General features: G+C 39.0%; 1 protein-coding gene across 1 annotated transcript in view; it reads left to right on the top strand.

Moving 5' to 3' along the window:
* The window catches only part of LOC126253377 (purine nucleoside phosphorylase-like), an 81708-nt gene that overhangs the window by 47714 nt on the left and 16234 nt on the right, over positions 1-17760 (top strand). The window contains exon 2 of the mRNA XM_049954664.1: positions 4516-4610. Within this exon, the coding sequence (XP_049810621.1) occupies positions 4516-4610 (95 nt within the window). The remainder of the gene's footprint in view (positions 1-4515; positions 4611-17760) is intronic.

The raw sequence follows: 17760 nt of genomic DNA on the forward strand, positions 1-17760 counted from the left end.
CCTGACTTTCGTACTGTAATGGTGTGGATCCTCCTCCTACAGTGGATAGGGGATGAAAGGCTTTGTTAAAATTTATATCTATTAAGGCAATTTTGAAGCTAGAATTACGAAAATTGGTATTTGGTTTCTCAGTCAGAAATAAAAATATAAGGTTCTCACCATTTTTTGAAATTTCATCCCTACTGGGGTGAAACAGAAGGTGACAGTTTTTTGAAAATAAATCGTTATTAAAGAACTACTAAAATATTTTTAAAGCTATATCTATGAAAACTGGTATTTCACTTCTCGTTACATATAAAGAATTATGTGTTAGTGGATGAAAGTTTCTAAGGAAATATCAGTACAAGAATCCAGAAGGCGTGATTAACACAAACGTTGGACTGAAGCTACTAGAATCGCTTTTTGGTCAGAAGCAGAGTCTGAAAAGACAATGCTTGTACGGCTTTAAGTAGCGCGAAAAGTTTAGCAAGTGTTGCAATTTGTGAATAACATAAAAATTCGATTAAAGAAAAAGTCTGTGTAGGTCTGCACGAGCGACGCAGTGAGAGCTAAGCTAGTTAACTACAGTCATCGATGTTTACAATTTGATTCCATTGCGTATTTCGTTATCTCAACAGAATATTACACGCGGGTATTTGTATATGTCTCATTGTCTTCAAAAGATACCATTGTTATGCATTTTGTAAAGCGGACAATTTTAAAGTTCTCATCATTCGAAGTACGGTAACGTTAAATTCTGGTTCTTCTGAAAGTTGGTTTTGGCCGCTAAATCAGAGTTTCACCAACGGAAATAGTTCGTGAATAATGCGAAGCATACTGTGATTATGTCGCCCCTCTCCACCCTAATAGCCTAACGAACACGCCATCTCTAGAGTGTTCAAATCAACGTTCAGGATGGTAAAAATTTGCTTTTTATTTAAGAAAATTATTAAATTCATACGATTTTTGTCATATGGAGTAGGCTGCACATGTAACATGTTTGACTAGCATGCGAGCCAATGTATCCTTGTACAAATGTCAGCCAGGTAACACTTCCAGCGACCGCCGATATTTCGGCGGGAGAGCACCCCGCCATTTTCAAGGCAACTGCAACGGACAGGCGACGTACATGCAGATTTAAAACCTCGGTTTTCGGACTGGTGCAGGAAAGATAACACACACACACACACACACACACACACACACACACACACACACACACACACACACTGAACACTAATGCCACCAAAGATGACCAAAGTCATAGCTAACGATAGTGAGACTACGAATTCGCAGGTGAGGTAGCATTGACTCTGTCCCTCTGTTTTTTGACAAGGGAGAGAGCCGGATTCCAAACAGAGTTTAAACAAAAACCTCCATCCCTGTTAACGAGGTTGCTTGCTAATTTAATCTCAACTGCCTCCTTAATAACACTGTCCCAATAGCTGGACGTGCATGCCAATATCTCGGTGTTATTATATAACATGGGGTGACAGTATCCAGGCAATGTTCGGCAATAGCAGATCTACTTGGCTGCTGTAATCGTGTGTGCCGTTTATGCTCAGCACATCGGTCCTCCATGGTCCTGATAGTTTGACCAATATATGTCATACCGCAGCTGCAAGGAATGCGATATACACCCGCCTTACGCAGACCATGATCATACTTAACAGAACTAAAAAGCACTCTAATTTTAGATGGAGGTCGAAAAACACATTTCACATAATATTTTCGTAAAATACGACCGATCTTTTTGGAAGCGTTTCGTACGTAAGGTTCAAAGTGGTTCAAATGGCTCTGAGCACTATGGGACTTAACTTCTGAGGTCATAAATCCCCTAGAACTTAGAACTACTTAAACCTAACTAACCTAAGGATATCACACACATCCATGCCCGAGGCAGGATTCGAACCTGCGACCGTAGCGGTCGTTCGGTTCCAGACTGTAGCGCCTAGAACCGCTCGGCCACCCCGGCCGGCTCCTACGTAAGGCAAAAAGGCAGTAGACTTAGTTGTCGACTCAGAATTGTCATCAGTCACCCGATGTACCGTTGGTCGGTAGCGCAACGCACGTTCAATCTGTCTATCGCTATAACCATTTTGACGAAACGTAACTTCCAGATGGGACAGCTCAGCTGCAAAGTCTCAGCGTCGGAGATTTTGCCAGAGATATACCTTTCACAGACATGTGATCCCTTTTCGCGTTAGGGTAAAAGGCTTTTGTTTTGATATATGAAATCAAGGCGGCTTTCTTAAGAGCGAATATAACCTTCGCCAGTTGGCGATTGATGTGTTTGTAGGGCTCCACACGAGCGACTATCATTTGCAATTGGTCGCTCGCTTCGACTCCTGCATACACGAGCGGTTTACCGAGTACTTTCTACGTCACTTTGTCGAAGCTCTGTGATGGAAAGTGAATTACTGTGTTTGGTAGCAGTGGAAATTCATTTCCGTACGTGTACCAATAGTTGGGAAAAAATCTAAAAGAATTGTAATTAAAATTTATTAAAGTACTTTCAAAGCGCTTTTCTTGGAAACAGTAGGTTTTGTTACAGAATACATTATATTTTTCACTGACGCTAAATGTGTTGTGTGAATCATTGTAGTGTATGTTTCGCAAATAAAACTTACTATGCGTAATTGTGGCGTTGGCGCTAACAGGGGGCGCTGATTATGTGCAGCACTATTTCTTTCATTGTGGCCTCTTTAGCTATTTGTTTTATCGTTTTAATATTATTCTGTGCGCTATCACAGGTGTTGACTACTTATGTCATTATCTAGAATATTGGCACTTGAGATTATGTCAACTACCGTCTCGTAACTCTTCCTCTGACTATTGCCGTGTTCCATTTCGTCGCTTTTTATTACTGTAATGCCTTTTATACGTTATAAGCTCATTAGACTTCAGCTATTGTATCCCCCCTTTATTTTAAGCTGTTCAATTAATCACTGGAAACTAGTGTATGTCTACATTAGCGGCATCTGGTGCACCTACAACACAAACATCTTGTGGCTACTGTACGGCAGTTTGTTTTGAACAGTAGTGCTACCGACAACATGACTCGTGCATATGCTGTTATTTATATATATTCGACGATGCTGGTGCTGATTTTGCATTTAACACTTGACGATACCACTATGGCTGCAGAACATTAGGACTTTGTTTTTATAAAACAGGTGTGCCTCTTCATACTTAAAGCACACAAATGCATATATATGCCAGTAGTACTTTTCATTATGATCTATTCATTGTTTATAAGCTGTAGACAATCTGCGAGTGTATATATGTTTTTCCCATTTTTTGCTGCAGATCTGATGATGGTCATTATAGACCGAAACCGGTAATTTGTTAACAAAAAGTTTGTGACCATAGACCTAAATTAAAGGAAACTTAAAATAAAGCTTAGTTATCAATTCCTTTTTCATTTATTAGTCTTGTAGTTTATCCGCAAGAATTTACGCGATGTTTTCGCGATGTCGATATGTGCATAGGAATAAAGTAGCATAGAGATCTGCATCAAACTAGTCTTTGCACTGAGGCCACAACAACGACGATTGGAATGTTATCAGGAGCAGCAGTGGCTGTCCTAATTCTTGTAAATTGTTTGAGGGATAATTAGGTTATATTATACAACAAGAGACCTTGGCAGGATAGCTATACACTAAACATTTCAATTAAAATGCCCACTTATTATACCTCATTCTGTTAAGAAGTTAAAAAAAAATATATGCCTAGTTTCATCAATAACGAAAAAGTCACCAGATGGAAGAATATATTTCTTGACTTGGTAAGAAGTTCCCAAGAATATGTGCTTCCGCAGGACAATCTTCAACATGCTAATCACTGCAAAATCTGGGGCGTGATGTTTTGTATTTTTTTTTTAAATTTTCGATATTAATTTACGCGGCAACTCGGGGTTCAGCTTCAATTCGCAGAGTGTTTTCTGGCCCATGGTCAACTGTAACTTCTAACCTGAAGTTCTTACTCCACGTGTGCATAGCGATACGAAACAAAGCCACGCAACTACGCTCAATAACACGACAAGCGAACTTAGCGAGTTAGCTACACTATCGCACATCGTGTGCGATTTATCAGATTGGTTGGGAATACAGAAGTGGTCGTTGCGATCTGCGATTTGGTCACACATGTGCAATCTATAAACCGATTGTGCGAGCTAGCGACGGATAGCTGCTATCCGTTCCTGTTAGGAGCCCGTAAGACAGGTCGCCATGATTGGTGCGAAGACCATTTGACAACTGACGATTGCTTAATAAGATTGTACATTGTTGATGCACTCGGTCAGCGCTGGGAGCCTTATGCAAGTTTGCATAATTGAAAACTCGCTCACTAAAATGATAATTCAGACGTTCAAGCGCACTTGCACACATTGCTTGGTCGTGCACGCTTGTCAAGCGTGTAGTTTCGTGTACCGCCGCTTTTCTGCAAGGTCTGCTTGCTATGTAAGAGTGTAGATTAGTCACGTCCGAGCTCTTTCCTTCTGAATTGTTTGTAACCTGTGATTTTTCTCTTTTTCAGCTACACCTATGAATCCGTTATGGAGATAGCGCAGTTCCTGCTCAACAGAACGACAATCCGGCCGAAGATTGGCATCATCTGCGGTTCGGGACTTGGTAAGTCGGTGATGGCGTCCTCTTTCTGATAACTTATTCAAACAAATATTACAACGTTTCTGCCTACATTCAGTGGAAATATCATAATAATTGTCGATAATCAGAGGTTTGTACAGATAAAAGTACCGTTGTGAAATACGCATCCCCCAAGTCTTTCTCATCCGCATTAACGGATAATGAAACTTTATAAGGGATTAGCTTTTTGCCCAGGTACAGAAATGTTACTTATATTTTACACACAGAGAAGTATGTATTTCACATACATCTAACATATTTCACATATATTTCAACTGTATCGTTAACTAATTTCACCCTGCAGTTTCATTTAAATTCTGAAGAAACTTAAAATTCAGAGGGCAGTTGACAAGCGTATCGGCAGTTGGCAGGCGTATAGAGAAAAAAAGACTATCGCTGGCAACAGTATGATAGTCCGCTGTGTTACGCCAGTCTAACATAACAAATGCGACAGTCTTTTATTGCACACTGCGATAGCAGCGCACCAAGCGGCCAGCAAGCGACACTTCTGAATGCAATTTTGTCATATGATGACATGTTGGAGACCGTGGCTGTTTTTGAAGACAAATGTTGATGGTGTTAGGACAGCAACCAGCCACAAATTTACTTTGATTTCCTTTATTGCGATTCATCATCAGACGGTTTACACGCTTTCTTTCTGACATTTGGTGTGTTTTTATAGATTAATTGTCCTAAAATATAAATAAAACATAATTACAAACACGCCACACACAGATGGTTGCGTTGCAGATTTTCATTGCATGTGACATACGTGAAACGTCGGTTTCGAGTGATTGTTTTCATAACGTTCATCCAATCGATGTAAATGCATTCCCATTGCATCCTCGTTGTTGCACACGTAATAGTTCTCACTGTACACTTTAGATTTGTCGCTGAGATCATTCCAACCACGCACCACATGTTTTGATACATACAAAGAGCTTGCAAACATATGAGTGTCACAGATACTATGATACATCGTAACATATGACGATGATGTCCTATGTTTGGAAAGGATCCTATATTCTTTTACAAAACTGTAATGCCTCTTACATTAGTACAGAGAGATTGAATTTTTTTTAAATCTGATATTGCTAATTTAATTATAAAGTTTTTTATATATATTTAGAACTGTGTTGTTGTTGTGGTCTTCAGTCCTGAGACTGGTTTGATGCAGCTCTCCATGCTACTCTATCCTGTGCAAGCTTCTTCATCTCCCGGTACCTACTGCAACCTACATCCTTCTGAATCTGCTTAGTGTATTCATCTCTTGGTCTCCCTCTACGATTTTTACCTTCCACGGTGCCCTCCAATACTAAATTTGTGATCCCTTGATGCCTCAAAACATGTCCTACCAACCGATCCCTTCTTCTAGTCAAGTTGTGCCACAAACTTTTCTTCTCCCCAATCCTATTCAATACCTCCTCATTAGTTACGTGATCTACCCACCTTATCTTCAGCATTCTTCTGTAGCACCACATTTCGAAAGCTTCTATTCTCTTCTTGTCCAAACTAGTTATCGTCCATGTTTCACTTCCATACATGGCTACACTCCATACAAATACTTTCAGAAACGACTTCCTGACACTTAAATCTATACTCGACGTTAACAAATTTCTCTTCTTGAGAAACGCTTTCCTTGCCATTGCCAGTCTACATTTTATATCCTCTCTACTTAGACCATCATCGGTTATTTTACTCCCTAAATAGCAAAACTCCTTTACTACTTTAAGTGTCTCATTTCCTAATCTAATTCCCTCAGCATCACCAGACTTAATTAGACTACATTCCATTATCCTCGTTTTGCTTTTGTTGATGTTCATCTTATATCCTCCTTTCAAGACACTGTCCATTCCGTTCAACTGCTCTTCCAAGTCCTTTGCTGTCTCTGACAGAATTACAATGTCATCGGCGAACCTCAAAGATTTTACTTCTTCTCCATGAGTTTTAATACCTACTCCGAATTTTTCTTTTGTTTCCTTTACTGCTTGCTCAATATACAGATTAAATAACATCGGGGAGAGGCTACAACCCTGTCTCACTCCTTTCCCAACCACTGCTTCCCTTTCATGCCCCTCGACTCTCACAACTGCCATCTGGTTTCTGTACAAATTGTAAATAGCCTTTCGCTCCCTGTATTTTACCCCTGCCACCTTCAGAATTTGAAAGAGAGTATTCCAATTAACATTGTCAAAAGCTTTCTCTAAGTCTACAAATGGTAGAAACGTAGGTTTGCCTTTTCTTAATCTTTCTTCTAAGATAAGTCGTAAGGTCAGTATTGCCTCACGTGTTCCAAAATTTCTACGGAATCCAAACTGATCTTCCCCGAGGTCGGCTTCTACCAGTTTTTCCATTCGTCTGTAAAGAATTCGCGTTAGTATTTTGCATCCGTGACTTATTAAACTGATAGTTCGGTAATTTTCACATCTGTTAACACCTGCTTTCTTTGGGATTGTAATTATTATATTCTTCTTGAAGTCTGAGGGTATTTCGCCTGTCTCATACATCGTGCTCACCAGATGGTAGAGTTTTGTCATGACTGGCTCTTCCGAGGCCATCAGTAGTTCTAATGGAATGTTGTCTACTCCCGGGGCCTTGTTTCGACTCAGGTCTTTCAGTGCTCTGTCAAACTCTTCACGCAGTATCTTATCTCCCATTTCGTCTTCATCTACATCCTCTTCCATTTCCATAATATTGTCCTCAAGTACATCGCCCTTGTATAAACCCTCTATATACTCCTTCCACCTTTCTGCCTTCCCTTCTTTGCTTAGAACTGGGTTGCCATCTGAGCTCTTGATATTCATACAAGTGGTTCTCTTCTCTCCAAAGGTCTCTTTAATTTTCCTGTAGGCAGTATCTATCTTACCCCTAGTGAGACAAGCCTCTACATCCTTACATATGTCCTCTAGCCATCCCTGCTTAGCCATTTTGCACTTACTGTCGATCTCATTTTTGAGACGTTTGTATTCCTTTTTGCCTGCTTCATTTACTGCATTTTTATATTTTCTCCTTTCATCAATTAAATTCAATATTTCTTCTGTTACCCAAGGATTTCTACTGGCCCTCGTCTTTTTACCTACTTGATCGTCTGCTGCCTTCACTACTTCATCCCTCAGAGCTACCCATTCTTCTTCTACTGTATTTCTTTCCTCCATTCCTGTCAATTGTTCCCTTATGCTCTCCCTGAAACTCTCTACAACCTCTGGTTCTTTCAGTTTATCCAGGTCCCATCTCCTTAAATTCCCACCTTTTTGCAGTTTCTTCAGTTTCAATCTGCAGTTCATAACCAATAGATTGTGGTCAGAATCCACATCTGCCCCAGGAAATGTCTTACAATTTAAAACCTGGTTCCTAAATCTGTCTTACCATTATATAATCTATCTGATACCTTTTAGTATCTCCAGGATTCTTCCAGGTATACAACCTTCTTTTATGATTCTTGAACCAAGTGTTAGCTATGATTAAGTTATGCTCTGTGCAAAATTCTACAAGGCGGCTTCCTCTTTCATTCCTTCCCCCCCAATCCATATTCACCTACTATGTTTCCTTCTCTCCCTTTTCCTACTGACGAATTCCAGTCACCCATGACTATTAAATTTTCGTCTCCCTTCGCTACCTGAATAATTTCTTTTATCTCGTCATACATTTCATCTATTTCTTCATCATCTGCAGAGCTAGTTGGCATATAAACTTGTACTACTGTAGTAGGCATGGGCTTTGTGTCTATCTTGGCCACAATAATGCGTTCACTATGCTGTTTGTAGTAGCTAACCCGCACTCCAATTTTTTTATTCATTATTAAACCTACTCCTGCATTACCCCTATTTGATTTTGTATTTATAACCCTGTAATCACCTGACCAAAAGTCTTGTTCCTCCTGCCACCGAACTTCACTAATTCCCACTATATCTAACTTTAACCTATCCATTTCCCTTTTTAAATTTTCTAACCTACCTGCCCGATTAAGGGATCTGACATTCCACGCTCCGATCCGTAGAACGCCAGTTTTCTTTCTCCTGATAACGACGTCCTCCAGAGTAGTCCCCGCCCGGAGATCCGAATGGGGGACTATTTTACCTCCGGAATATTTTAGCCAACAGGACGCCATCATCATTTAATCATACAGTAAAGCTGCATGTCCTCGGGAAAAATTACGGCTGTAGTTTCCCCTTGCTTTCAGCCGTTCGCAGTACCAGCACAGCAAGGCCGTTTTGGTTAATGTTACAAGGCCAGATCAGTCAATCATCCAGACTGTTGCCCCTGCAACTACTGAAAAGGCTGCTGCCCCTCTTCAGGAACCACATGTTTGTCTGGCCTCTCAACAGATACCCCTCCGTTGTGGTTGCACCTACGGTACGGCCATCTGTATCGCTGAGGCACGCAAGCCTCCCCACCAACGGCAAGGTCCATGGTTCATGGGGGGTATTTAGAACTGTATAGGTAAAGTAGTATATTATTTTATTACATTTAGCAGCATGAGAATTATAGTAACATATAAATTTGCTAATTGATCTGCAGATAGGTGTATTAATATTGTTTGCTTTGGAGGCTGGAAAGTAATTTTTGGAAATTTTTCAAGAAAGGGGTGTTAGCCAACTCTGTTTGTTCGTTAAGGATATAGTCTGGGGTGCTGTTTTTGTGTGTGTGTATTTCTAATTCTTCTAATATATTCATAGTGCCCTGCATACTTCATAAGCCGTAAATTAAAAGACCTCATTACCAAATACTATACATTTGAAAATAACTACACCATACATAACACACATGAACTCATAAGCTTAATTAAAGACTTCCACATCCCACCAACAGCTAAATTAGCATCACTAGACATAGTCAACCTGTACACGAACATCCCTGTAAAAGAGACTATTAACATTATAAGAAACAATCTGCTTAAATATAAGAAAATTAGTGTTGCAGAGATCTGTGAACTCATAGAAATACTTTCACTTATTCTAGAGCATAATTACTTTAGCTACAACAACAAACTGTACCAACAACATGATGGTTTGGCAATGGGAAGTAGCTTAGCTGGGATATTGGCTGACATTTACATAAACCATATAGAACAAAAATTCTTTTTTGCCAACCAGCACATCTCAAACAAAATAATATACTACAGAAGATATGTTGTTGATGCAATACTGCTTTTTGATGGTACAACCAATGAAATAGATACATTAGCAGCAGATATTAGCAAAATGCACAAAAATATTAAATTCACAGTTGAACATGAAACTAATAAAAGCATTAACTTTCTTGACCTGAAAATTTGCAATAGTAACAATAAACATCAATTAAGTATTTACAGAAAACCTACCACCACAGATGTCAGTATTAGCAACTCATCTTGCCACCACCGCCAACAAAAATGGGCATATTTCAGAACGATGCTACACCGAATTAAAAAAGTACCAATGAGTGACACAGACCAACAAAATGAAATCAATATAATTAAAACAGTTGCTCATAATAATGAATATAAACCCACAATAATAGAAAAACTCCACAACAAAATGCAGACAAAACCCACAGATCCACTTCACAGCAGTCACTTCAAGCCAAATCGGTGTGCCACTGAAGCCAAACCTAAATATGTTACTCTCCCATACATAGGCCCACTTTCATACCAAATAGCAAACTTATTTAAAAAGAAGAAAAATATCAGAATCAGCTTTTCCACAAATAATAAATTACAACAAAAATTGATCCATGATGTAAACACCTCCAAGAGCCCCTACCGTAAATCAGGAATATACAAACTCAAATGTGATACATGCCCAAAATTCTACATTGGACAGACAGGCAGAAGTTTTGAAATTAGATACAAAGAACATATTGACGCACTAAGACTTGGTAACTTGAACAAATCAGCATTTGCAGCCCATATTGCTGAAGAAAACCATTCAGTCGGAAACATTGAGGACAACTTAAAAATTTTGCATCTAACAGAAAAAGGAGCCACTATGAATATATTAGAAGAATTAGAAATACACACACACACAAACAGCATCCCAGACTATATCCTTAACGAAGAAACAGAGTTGGCTAACACCCCTTTCCTGAAAAATTTCCAAAAATTACTTTCCAGCCTCCAAAGCAAATAATATTAATACACCTATCTGCAGATCAAGTAGCAAATTTATATGTTACTATAATTCTCATGCTGCCAAATGTAATAAAATAATATACTATTTTACCTATACAGTTCTAAATATATATAAAAACTTTATAATTAAATTAGCAATATCAGATAAAAAAAATTCAATCTCTCTGTACTAATGTAAAAGGCATTACAGTTTTGTAAAAGAATATATGATCCTTTGCAAACATAGGACATCATCGTCAAATGTTACGATATATCATAGCATCTGTGACACTCATATGTTTGTAAGCTCTTCGTATGTATCAAAACATGTGGTGCGTGGTTGGAATGATCTCAGCGACAAATCTAAAGTGTACAGTGAGAACTATTACGCGTGCAACAACGAGGATGCAGTGGGAATGCATTTACATCGATTGGATGAACGTTATGAAAACAATCACTCGAAACCGACGTTTCACGTAAGTCACATGGAATGAAAATCTGTAACGCAACCATCTGTGTGTGGCGTGTTTGTAATTATGTTTTATTTATATTTTAGGACAATTAATGTATAAAAACACACCAAATGTCAGAAAGAAAGCGTGTAAACCGTCTGATGATGAATCGCAACGATTCGAAACCGGTAACGGTTTCCTTTGAATAAAGGAACTCAAAGTAAATTTGTGGCTGGTTGCTGTCCTAACACCATCAACATTTGATTCTGAATGCAATATGGCGTGAGTGCGAATACTATCGTTTATATCGAGTTGTAACGTAGTGTACACAGTAGAGAGCGTATGCAATGCAATAAAAATCGACAATAGCTAAAAAATAGCACATTTGTATTTCCTAGGAATCCTGGTAGGTATGAAATGTCATCTTACAGGACAGTTTATTTCCGATTATCTTTTAACATACAGATATTTACTGAAGAATGTTGCTCTCCTTTAATAACAAAATATTGCCAATAAACACCAGAAGACCTGACCTTTTGCAGAAAGACGTCATATATCTACCCAACGACGCCAAGTTCTGTTCGCTACACTTTCACCCAAAGCAGTGAATGTGGAACGTAGGAAACTTGTACGGAATGGAATACCTACATTACGTAACGTACAAAATAAGCCACCACGCCTGTAGCTGGAGGGAACGCCACACAGACGTGGTAATAAACGTCAAAGGAAATAAAACGGTTCCCCAATAAAGAAAACAAAATTCCACAATGTAAATGTGTCCGTTCTTTTGAACGTGTCTGAAACAACAGACGCCATATGTATATAATTAAGGCGAGGACGGCCAATGATCTTTTCAGTGCAGATGCACACCAGGCTCGAAGTCTTGTGGAATCGGCGGAATGTCATGAGTAATAATGAGTGTAGATAGCATGAGAATTTTGGCCTGACAGGAGGCGTCCTAGGATAGCCCGTGCAGTTGCAATGACCACTGTGTCCAGCCAGTGCAGTCGTCAGTGAATCTGTCTACTAAGGTGCAGACCTGGGTTCGAATACCGCCCCGGCATAAATTTTCAACTTTCCCCAGTGATTTCAGTCACTGCTCACTCGCAGCTAATGTCTGTAATCCCTATATGTCTTAATTCCACAATAGTTGCTACATCAGAACCACAAATGACCAGAATCTTAAGCATATTAGCTTTTGAAGCAAAATTATTTACATTTACTGGAATATTCATCTATCGTATTAGAAAGCAGAAGGAAGCGTATGAATGGGCGAATCATTAGACTTCATAAAACATTTTTTATGTGTCCAGGAAAGTCCCTATCGTAATAAGAACAGAGAACAACAAAAAATATATATATTGCTTGGGCATGAAATATGTGTTTATATTATCTTGCTTACCGTGGAATAAGCTGCAATTGTAGAGAGATTAGAAAGTATCTCCTCATGAATAGGTTGTTTGTCATTGAGTTAGTGATATTTGGCGGTTTTACATTTGTTTCACAATTTTTTTGTGTAGCTTGGTGATTTACTAATGTATGGAACGCAAAAGTATAACAACTATTTCGTTAACTAAATAGAGAAATAATTAACAAGAAACACTGCCCTAACGGCTCAGGTAACTGCTCTCTCCCCGCTTGAAGCGCTAGTGTCGCTCCAGTTGTCAAACGAGAACAACTTTCGCACCAGAATATTTCGGGACTGTATGTATTAGACTTTGGTTATACCTTGCGACTCTGGAGGAGACGTTAAATGTCCCGGACAACCGGGAAATCCGAGAAAAACGCGGGAATTTTTTAGAATTCTGGTAATTTTTTAATTGTTTTAGTTTTCATTTAAATTTTTGTAATTTTGACTGGTAAGAACTGATACTCTGACAAAGAATGTTACTGTATCCTACCACACTGCAGAAAAATACTGCGGCCATAAAACATAAACGAGACAAAAAAATCAAAATAAAACTTAAACGAGAGAAAAAACCAAAATAAAACTTAAGTTGCAAAGGAAATGTCCATTTACAACAGCGAAACACAGTGCACACACAAGCGTCTGCCAAAAGCAAAACGGGTCAAAGGCTTTAGGACGAAGACTAAGCAATTCTTCATAACAACGAACTGCTTCCGATGAGCGTGACATCACAACTGTTCAAATTAGGTTCGTTTCAACAGTTGCCAACGGGCTCTTGCACATGCACAGTTGAGTCGTGTATGAGCAGTATCTTCTTCCGTTTCTGGCTACTTGAAAGTGTGGTTGTTAGCTGTATCCGCAGTAACAACAAGCAGCTAGATGCTATTTGGAAAATTTTTTTCTGGCGCGCCGAAGCTGCGAGATTCACACTTGCGCAGAGCAGTCTTGAGTTGTAGTAGATGAGATTAGATTAGTTTTTCGTTCCATAGATCCGTGCTGAGGAGATCCTCATGGATGTGGCACATGTCAATATTTTTTTTAAGCTGAAATAACAATACTAATAATATGAATATATACAATACATCATTTGTTTCTATTAAAAAATTCGTCAATGGAGTAGAAGGAGTTGGCCACTAGTAAGTCTTTCAGGCTCCTTTTAAACTGATCTTTATTTGTAACTAAATTTTTTGTGTTTGCTGGCAAACTATTGAAGATGAGTGTTCCTGAGTAGTGGACCCCTTTTTGAACAAAAGTGCTTTTAAGTCCTTTTGCAGATCATTTTTGTTCCTGGTATGGTATGTATGAACTGAGCTGTTTGTTGGAAAAAGAGATATATTATTTAGGACAAATTTCATTAAGGAGTAAATATACTGAGAGGCAGTAGATCTTTGAAGAGGTTTCTACAGTACGTCCGTGAATTTACTCCACAAATAATACGTATTACACGCTTTTGGACTCTGAAAACTTTTGTTTGACTTGAAGAGTTACCCCAAAATATTATACCATATGACATTATGGAATGAAAGTAGGCAAAGTATGCAAGCTTTTTCATTTTTATGTCGCCTATGTCTGCTAACACTCGAATTGCAAATACAGATTTGTTAAGGCGTTTCTGCAGTTCTGTGGTGTGCTCCTCCCAACTGAGTTTATTATCAAGTTGTAATCCCAGGAATTTAAGACGGTCAACCTCTTCTGTCTGCTCTTCCCCATATTTTATGCATATGCTGGGTGGAAACCTCTTACAGGTTCTGAATTGCATGTAATGCAGTCTTTTCGAAGTGGGGAGAGAGAGTAGTTTCCACGTGACCAGTTTTTACTTTTAGTGATTTCACTGTTTCTTCATCGTTTACAACTCTCACGTCAAATCAAAACAAAATAGAATTCTGTGACCGGGAGCTATCAAGTGAATTGAAATACATTCACATAATTACAGAAGGCTAAAATATGTTGTTAGTTTCAGTTTTCTAATTTTATTTTATTTTCACGTTTTTGGCAATCGAGCATTAATCGCCTTGCGGAACAATGGATTTATTTCTGTCGATTTGCTAAAGAAATTTGCCTTTAATAGTCTTTTCCGCAGAGGCAGTTAATTTATTAGAAACTAAGTGTTTCATTCCACACTATTGACTAGTTTCAACTGTTTGCTGAATTTCAAATGCACGTTTGCATTTTCCGGCACGTATGGCATTGTGCCATAATAAGGAACTAAACATGAGATAATACAGTACTGGTACTCCAGGAAAGTTTGCATCCCAAAAACCACACTGAAAAGCTTAATATCAGGTTGGGGCATACATCTTCGTGAATCTGGACATACAAATGTGCACTTTGACCCGCATTAACTGTTTTTGTATGAGTTACGAAATTCCGATCTTCTCTGATGTCCTCCTCCGTTTATGACGTAGGGTAAAATCTCTTAATGCTATGTAAGATCTCCTTATGCTATAAAAGTACGAACATACGGGCTTCCTACGTCATCGCAGTTGTGCTCGCGCAGTACCGATTGTTTTCTGGTGCTCTCTGACAGATGGTGAAATGAATTCTAACAGGTTGCGGGAAAATATTGCGAATGTGGTATGAAAAGCATTATTTTCAAAGTAAATTTAATTTTACGTGAGATGAATTATGTTACGTGCGAGAAAGTCCTTTGAATTTCTTAAAACACAGAGCGTTTGACTCTCATTTAAAGCTTAACACTTTGAAGGCCAGCCACTTAGAAGAATTTCAAGCCCAGAAGACCAGACACTTACGTCATTATTTAAAATTTAACTGGCACATTTGCGTGATGTATCTTAAAGTGTAACGCACGGAAAAAAGACCAACATTATATGTGAAAGCTTAGCTTTTCTTGTAGCTACACTATATTAATTTTAACATGAACTTTCCTTATTTGTGTGTTCACGCTTCTTAACAGTGATGTTGCTATTGGTTGACTACATCACGTGTCCTATGCTCTGAAGATCTGCTATAATCGCCTGGCGAGAGCACGTGATATGAGCTACGACTGGCTCATTAAAAGCGCATCGCAATCTCGATTTCAGTGTTTCGGAAACTAACGTGCTGTGTTTGATGGTACTCGAATATATGCTTTCGTAGTACGAAAATACGCAACGTACATGTTGCTGCACGTCGAAGATCTTTCCCAAACGGGGGGGGGGGGGGGGGGGACGTTCGTTTTTTCAAAAGTGTCTGGAAGTTTCATGCCGGGGTGAATAAAAACCTTAACCATTCAAAGGATTGATAAGTTTTACAGTTCCGAGGGAAATTGTACTGTCACTTGAGAACGGAAAAAGTGTATTTTAACCCGTAAAAAAAATATTTTTAACCTGAAAAAGTCCAGGTTTTTTGTTCGCGTATATACACCCTGTGCAAGTTACTAAGCCTGTGACGTGATCTTTGGCCCAGAAACACGCTGACAAAATTATTGGCTGCTGCGGTGCTCATTGTCACGATATGTGATTGATGCACTGACAACGCAAATAAGAGATAGATAGCGCTCCATGCTTTTAAACAATTCAAGGTGAATTAATCACTGGAAAAAAATATCGGTAGGTGGTTTTGGACTTTTCTACATGTCACCCCTTCCCATTCTCAACCTCACTCAAAGCGGTAGTAAGGCTATCTTATTCCCACAGAATTTTTTATGCAAATAATTGCTTCAGGCATTCCCGAGTCATGATTTTATGTCAAGTCTTTCCATCTCAAAACGCTAAGCCATGTAAGGGTGTCTTAGTGTCGCAGTAATTTTTTTCAGATTTTATTTGATACGTGTATTAGTTATGGTACATATTCGATCAGGCATTTCAGAGATGTACACTGATATGTCGTTGCCGTTGCGTGACAAATAATGTATATACGGAATTTGCTTGAAATTTCACCAGATATTATGGAGTTAAGATTCTCTGAAAAGTCAAAGGGACTGTGCCTTTGATACAATATCCACAGTCAACGTCTATCTTCAGGAGTTCTGGGAACTGGTGTGATTAAAAACTTTTTTTTGATGTGTGTATTTAAGAGGATCGTTGGTAAATTCACCAATTTCATACCGAATATTATATGTGACGTGTTTGATACACAAATAGTAATCGGATCATGAAGTGAAAGGTTGAATCGACAGTGTCCTAAGAGAGTTTCGTGTAGCTTGGTGACAGCGGTCGGTAGTACTCAGAATTGACCTCTGGTACTGCAAACCAAACTTGAAGCGATTTGTTTGTGCGGCCACAACCAGGAAGAAGGATCTTGCAGTTGTCAACAATGCATCTACGCTTTTCAGGACACTGCGCATTTAAGCTAATATAGTGGCACCGCGTCGCAAATGATTGATAAAACTGCCTTAAAACAATAATTGTCACCCCTCTGAGGGGCAAATAGACGAAAATACCGACACTGTCAGTAAACTTTTAATCACAAAGTAATTATAAAGCCGATATCTGCAGATACAAACCCATCAGCGTAGACCTCTACGCACAGTACAAAAAGTTAAGTTACCTGGCGTGGCCAACTTGGTAGAAACTTTAGTTACCTGCGTCTACAACCCATACATACTCCGTTTGCCACTGGAGTGCGAAGAACACGTGTGTTATAGGAAAGTGGAGGGGGGGGGCTAATGCTTATTGAGCTGGTCTCTTTGCCAAGTACCATATGGGTCACGAGGACGATGTTGGAGATGGTGATAAAGAAGTGATTGCCCGTTCACTGACCTTCGACGCGCCGATTTATCACTCGTTACTGAGCTGCTGTTATACTAGGACTGGCAGACTTCTCTATTTTCGAGAAGTGCACATAAAAATTGCAGCCGGAGGAGGTGGAAAATTACGTATGTTCTGTTAACAATGGCGGTGTATGACATACATAACGAGGTGACTCCATATATTCACCGTAAAAACTAAATTACATTTATCTGCCGAAGCACCAGAACGGATCTTAGGAGTCAGCACTAACAATAACTGCCCATCTTGTGTCATATAATCCCATTGTCAACAGGTAACGCTCGTCTGTATGTTGTTACAAACGAGATGACTTCTTAAAGTGTAATTTTACGTACTCTTTCCATAGTGTAAAGCGAAATTGTTAGAGTGCAATGCTTGGAGTAACGATTTATGTTAATAGGAACGACAAAACACGAAAAAAGGCAGTAATCACATAACGATTGAGTGATGTTGCCGCAGGCAATAGAATGTCCTCTTC

The sequence above is a fragment of the Schistocerca nitens genome, chromosome 4 (genome assembly GCF_023898315.1).
Source record: "Schistocerca nitens isolate TAMUIC-IGC-003100 chromosome 4, iqSchNite1.1, whole genome shotgun sequence".
In the NCBI taxonomy this organism is placed as follows: domain Eukaryota; kingdom Metazoa; phylum Arthropoda; class Insecta; order Orthoptera; family Acrididae; genus Schistocerca; species Schistocerca nitens.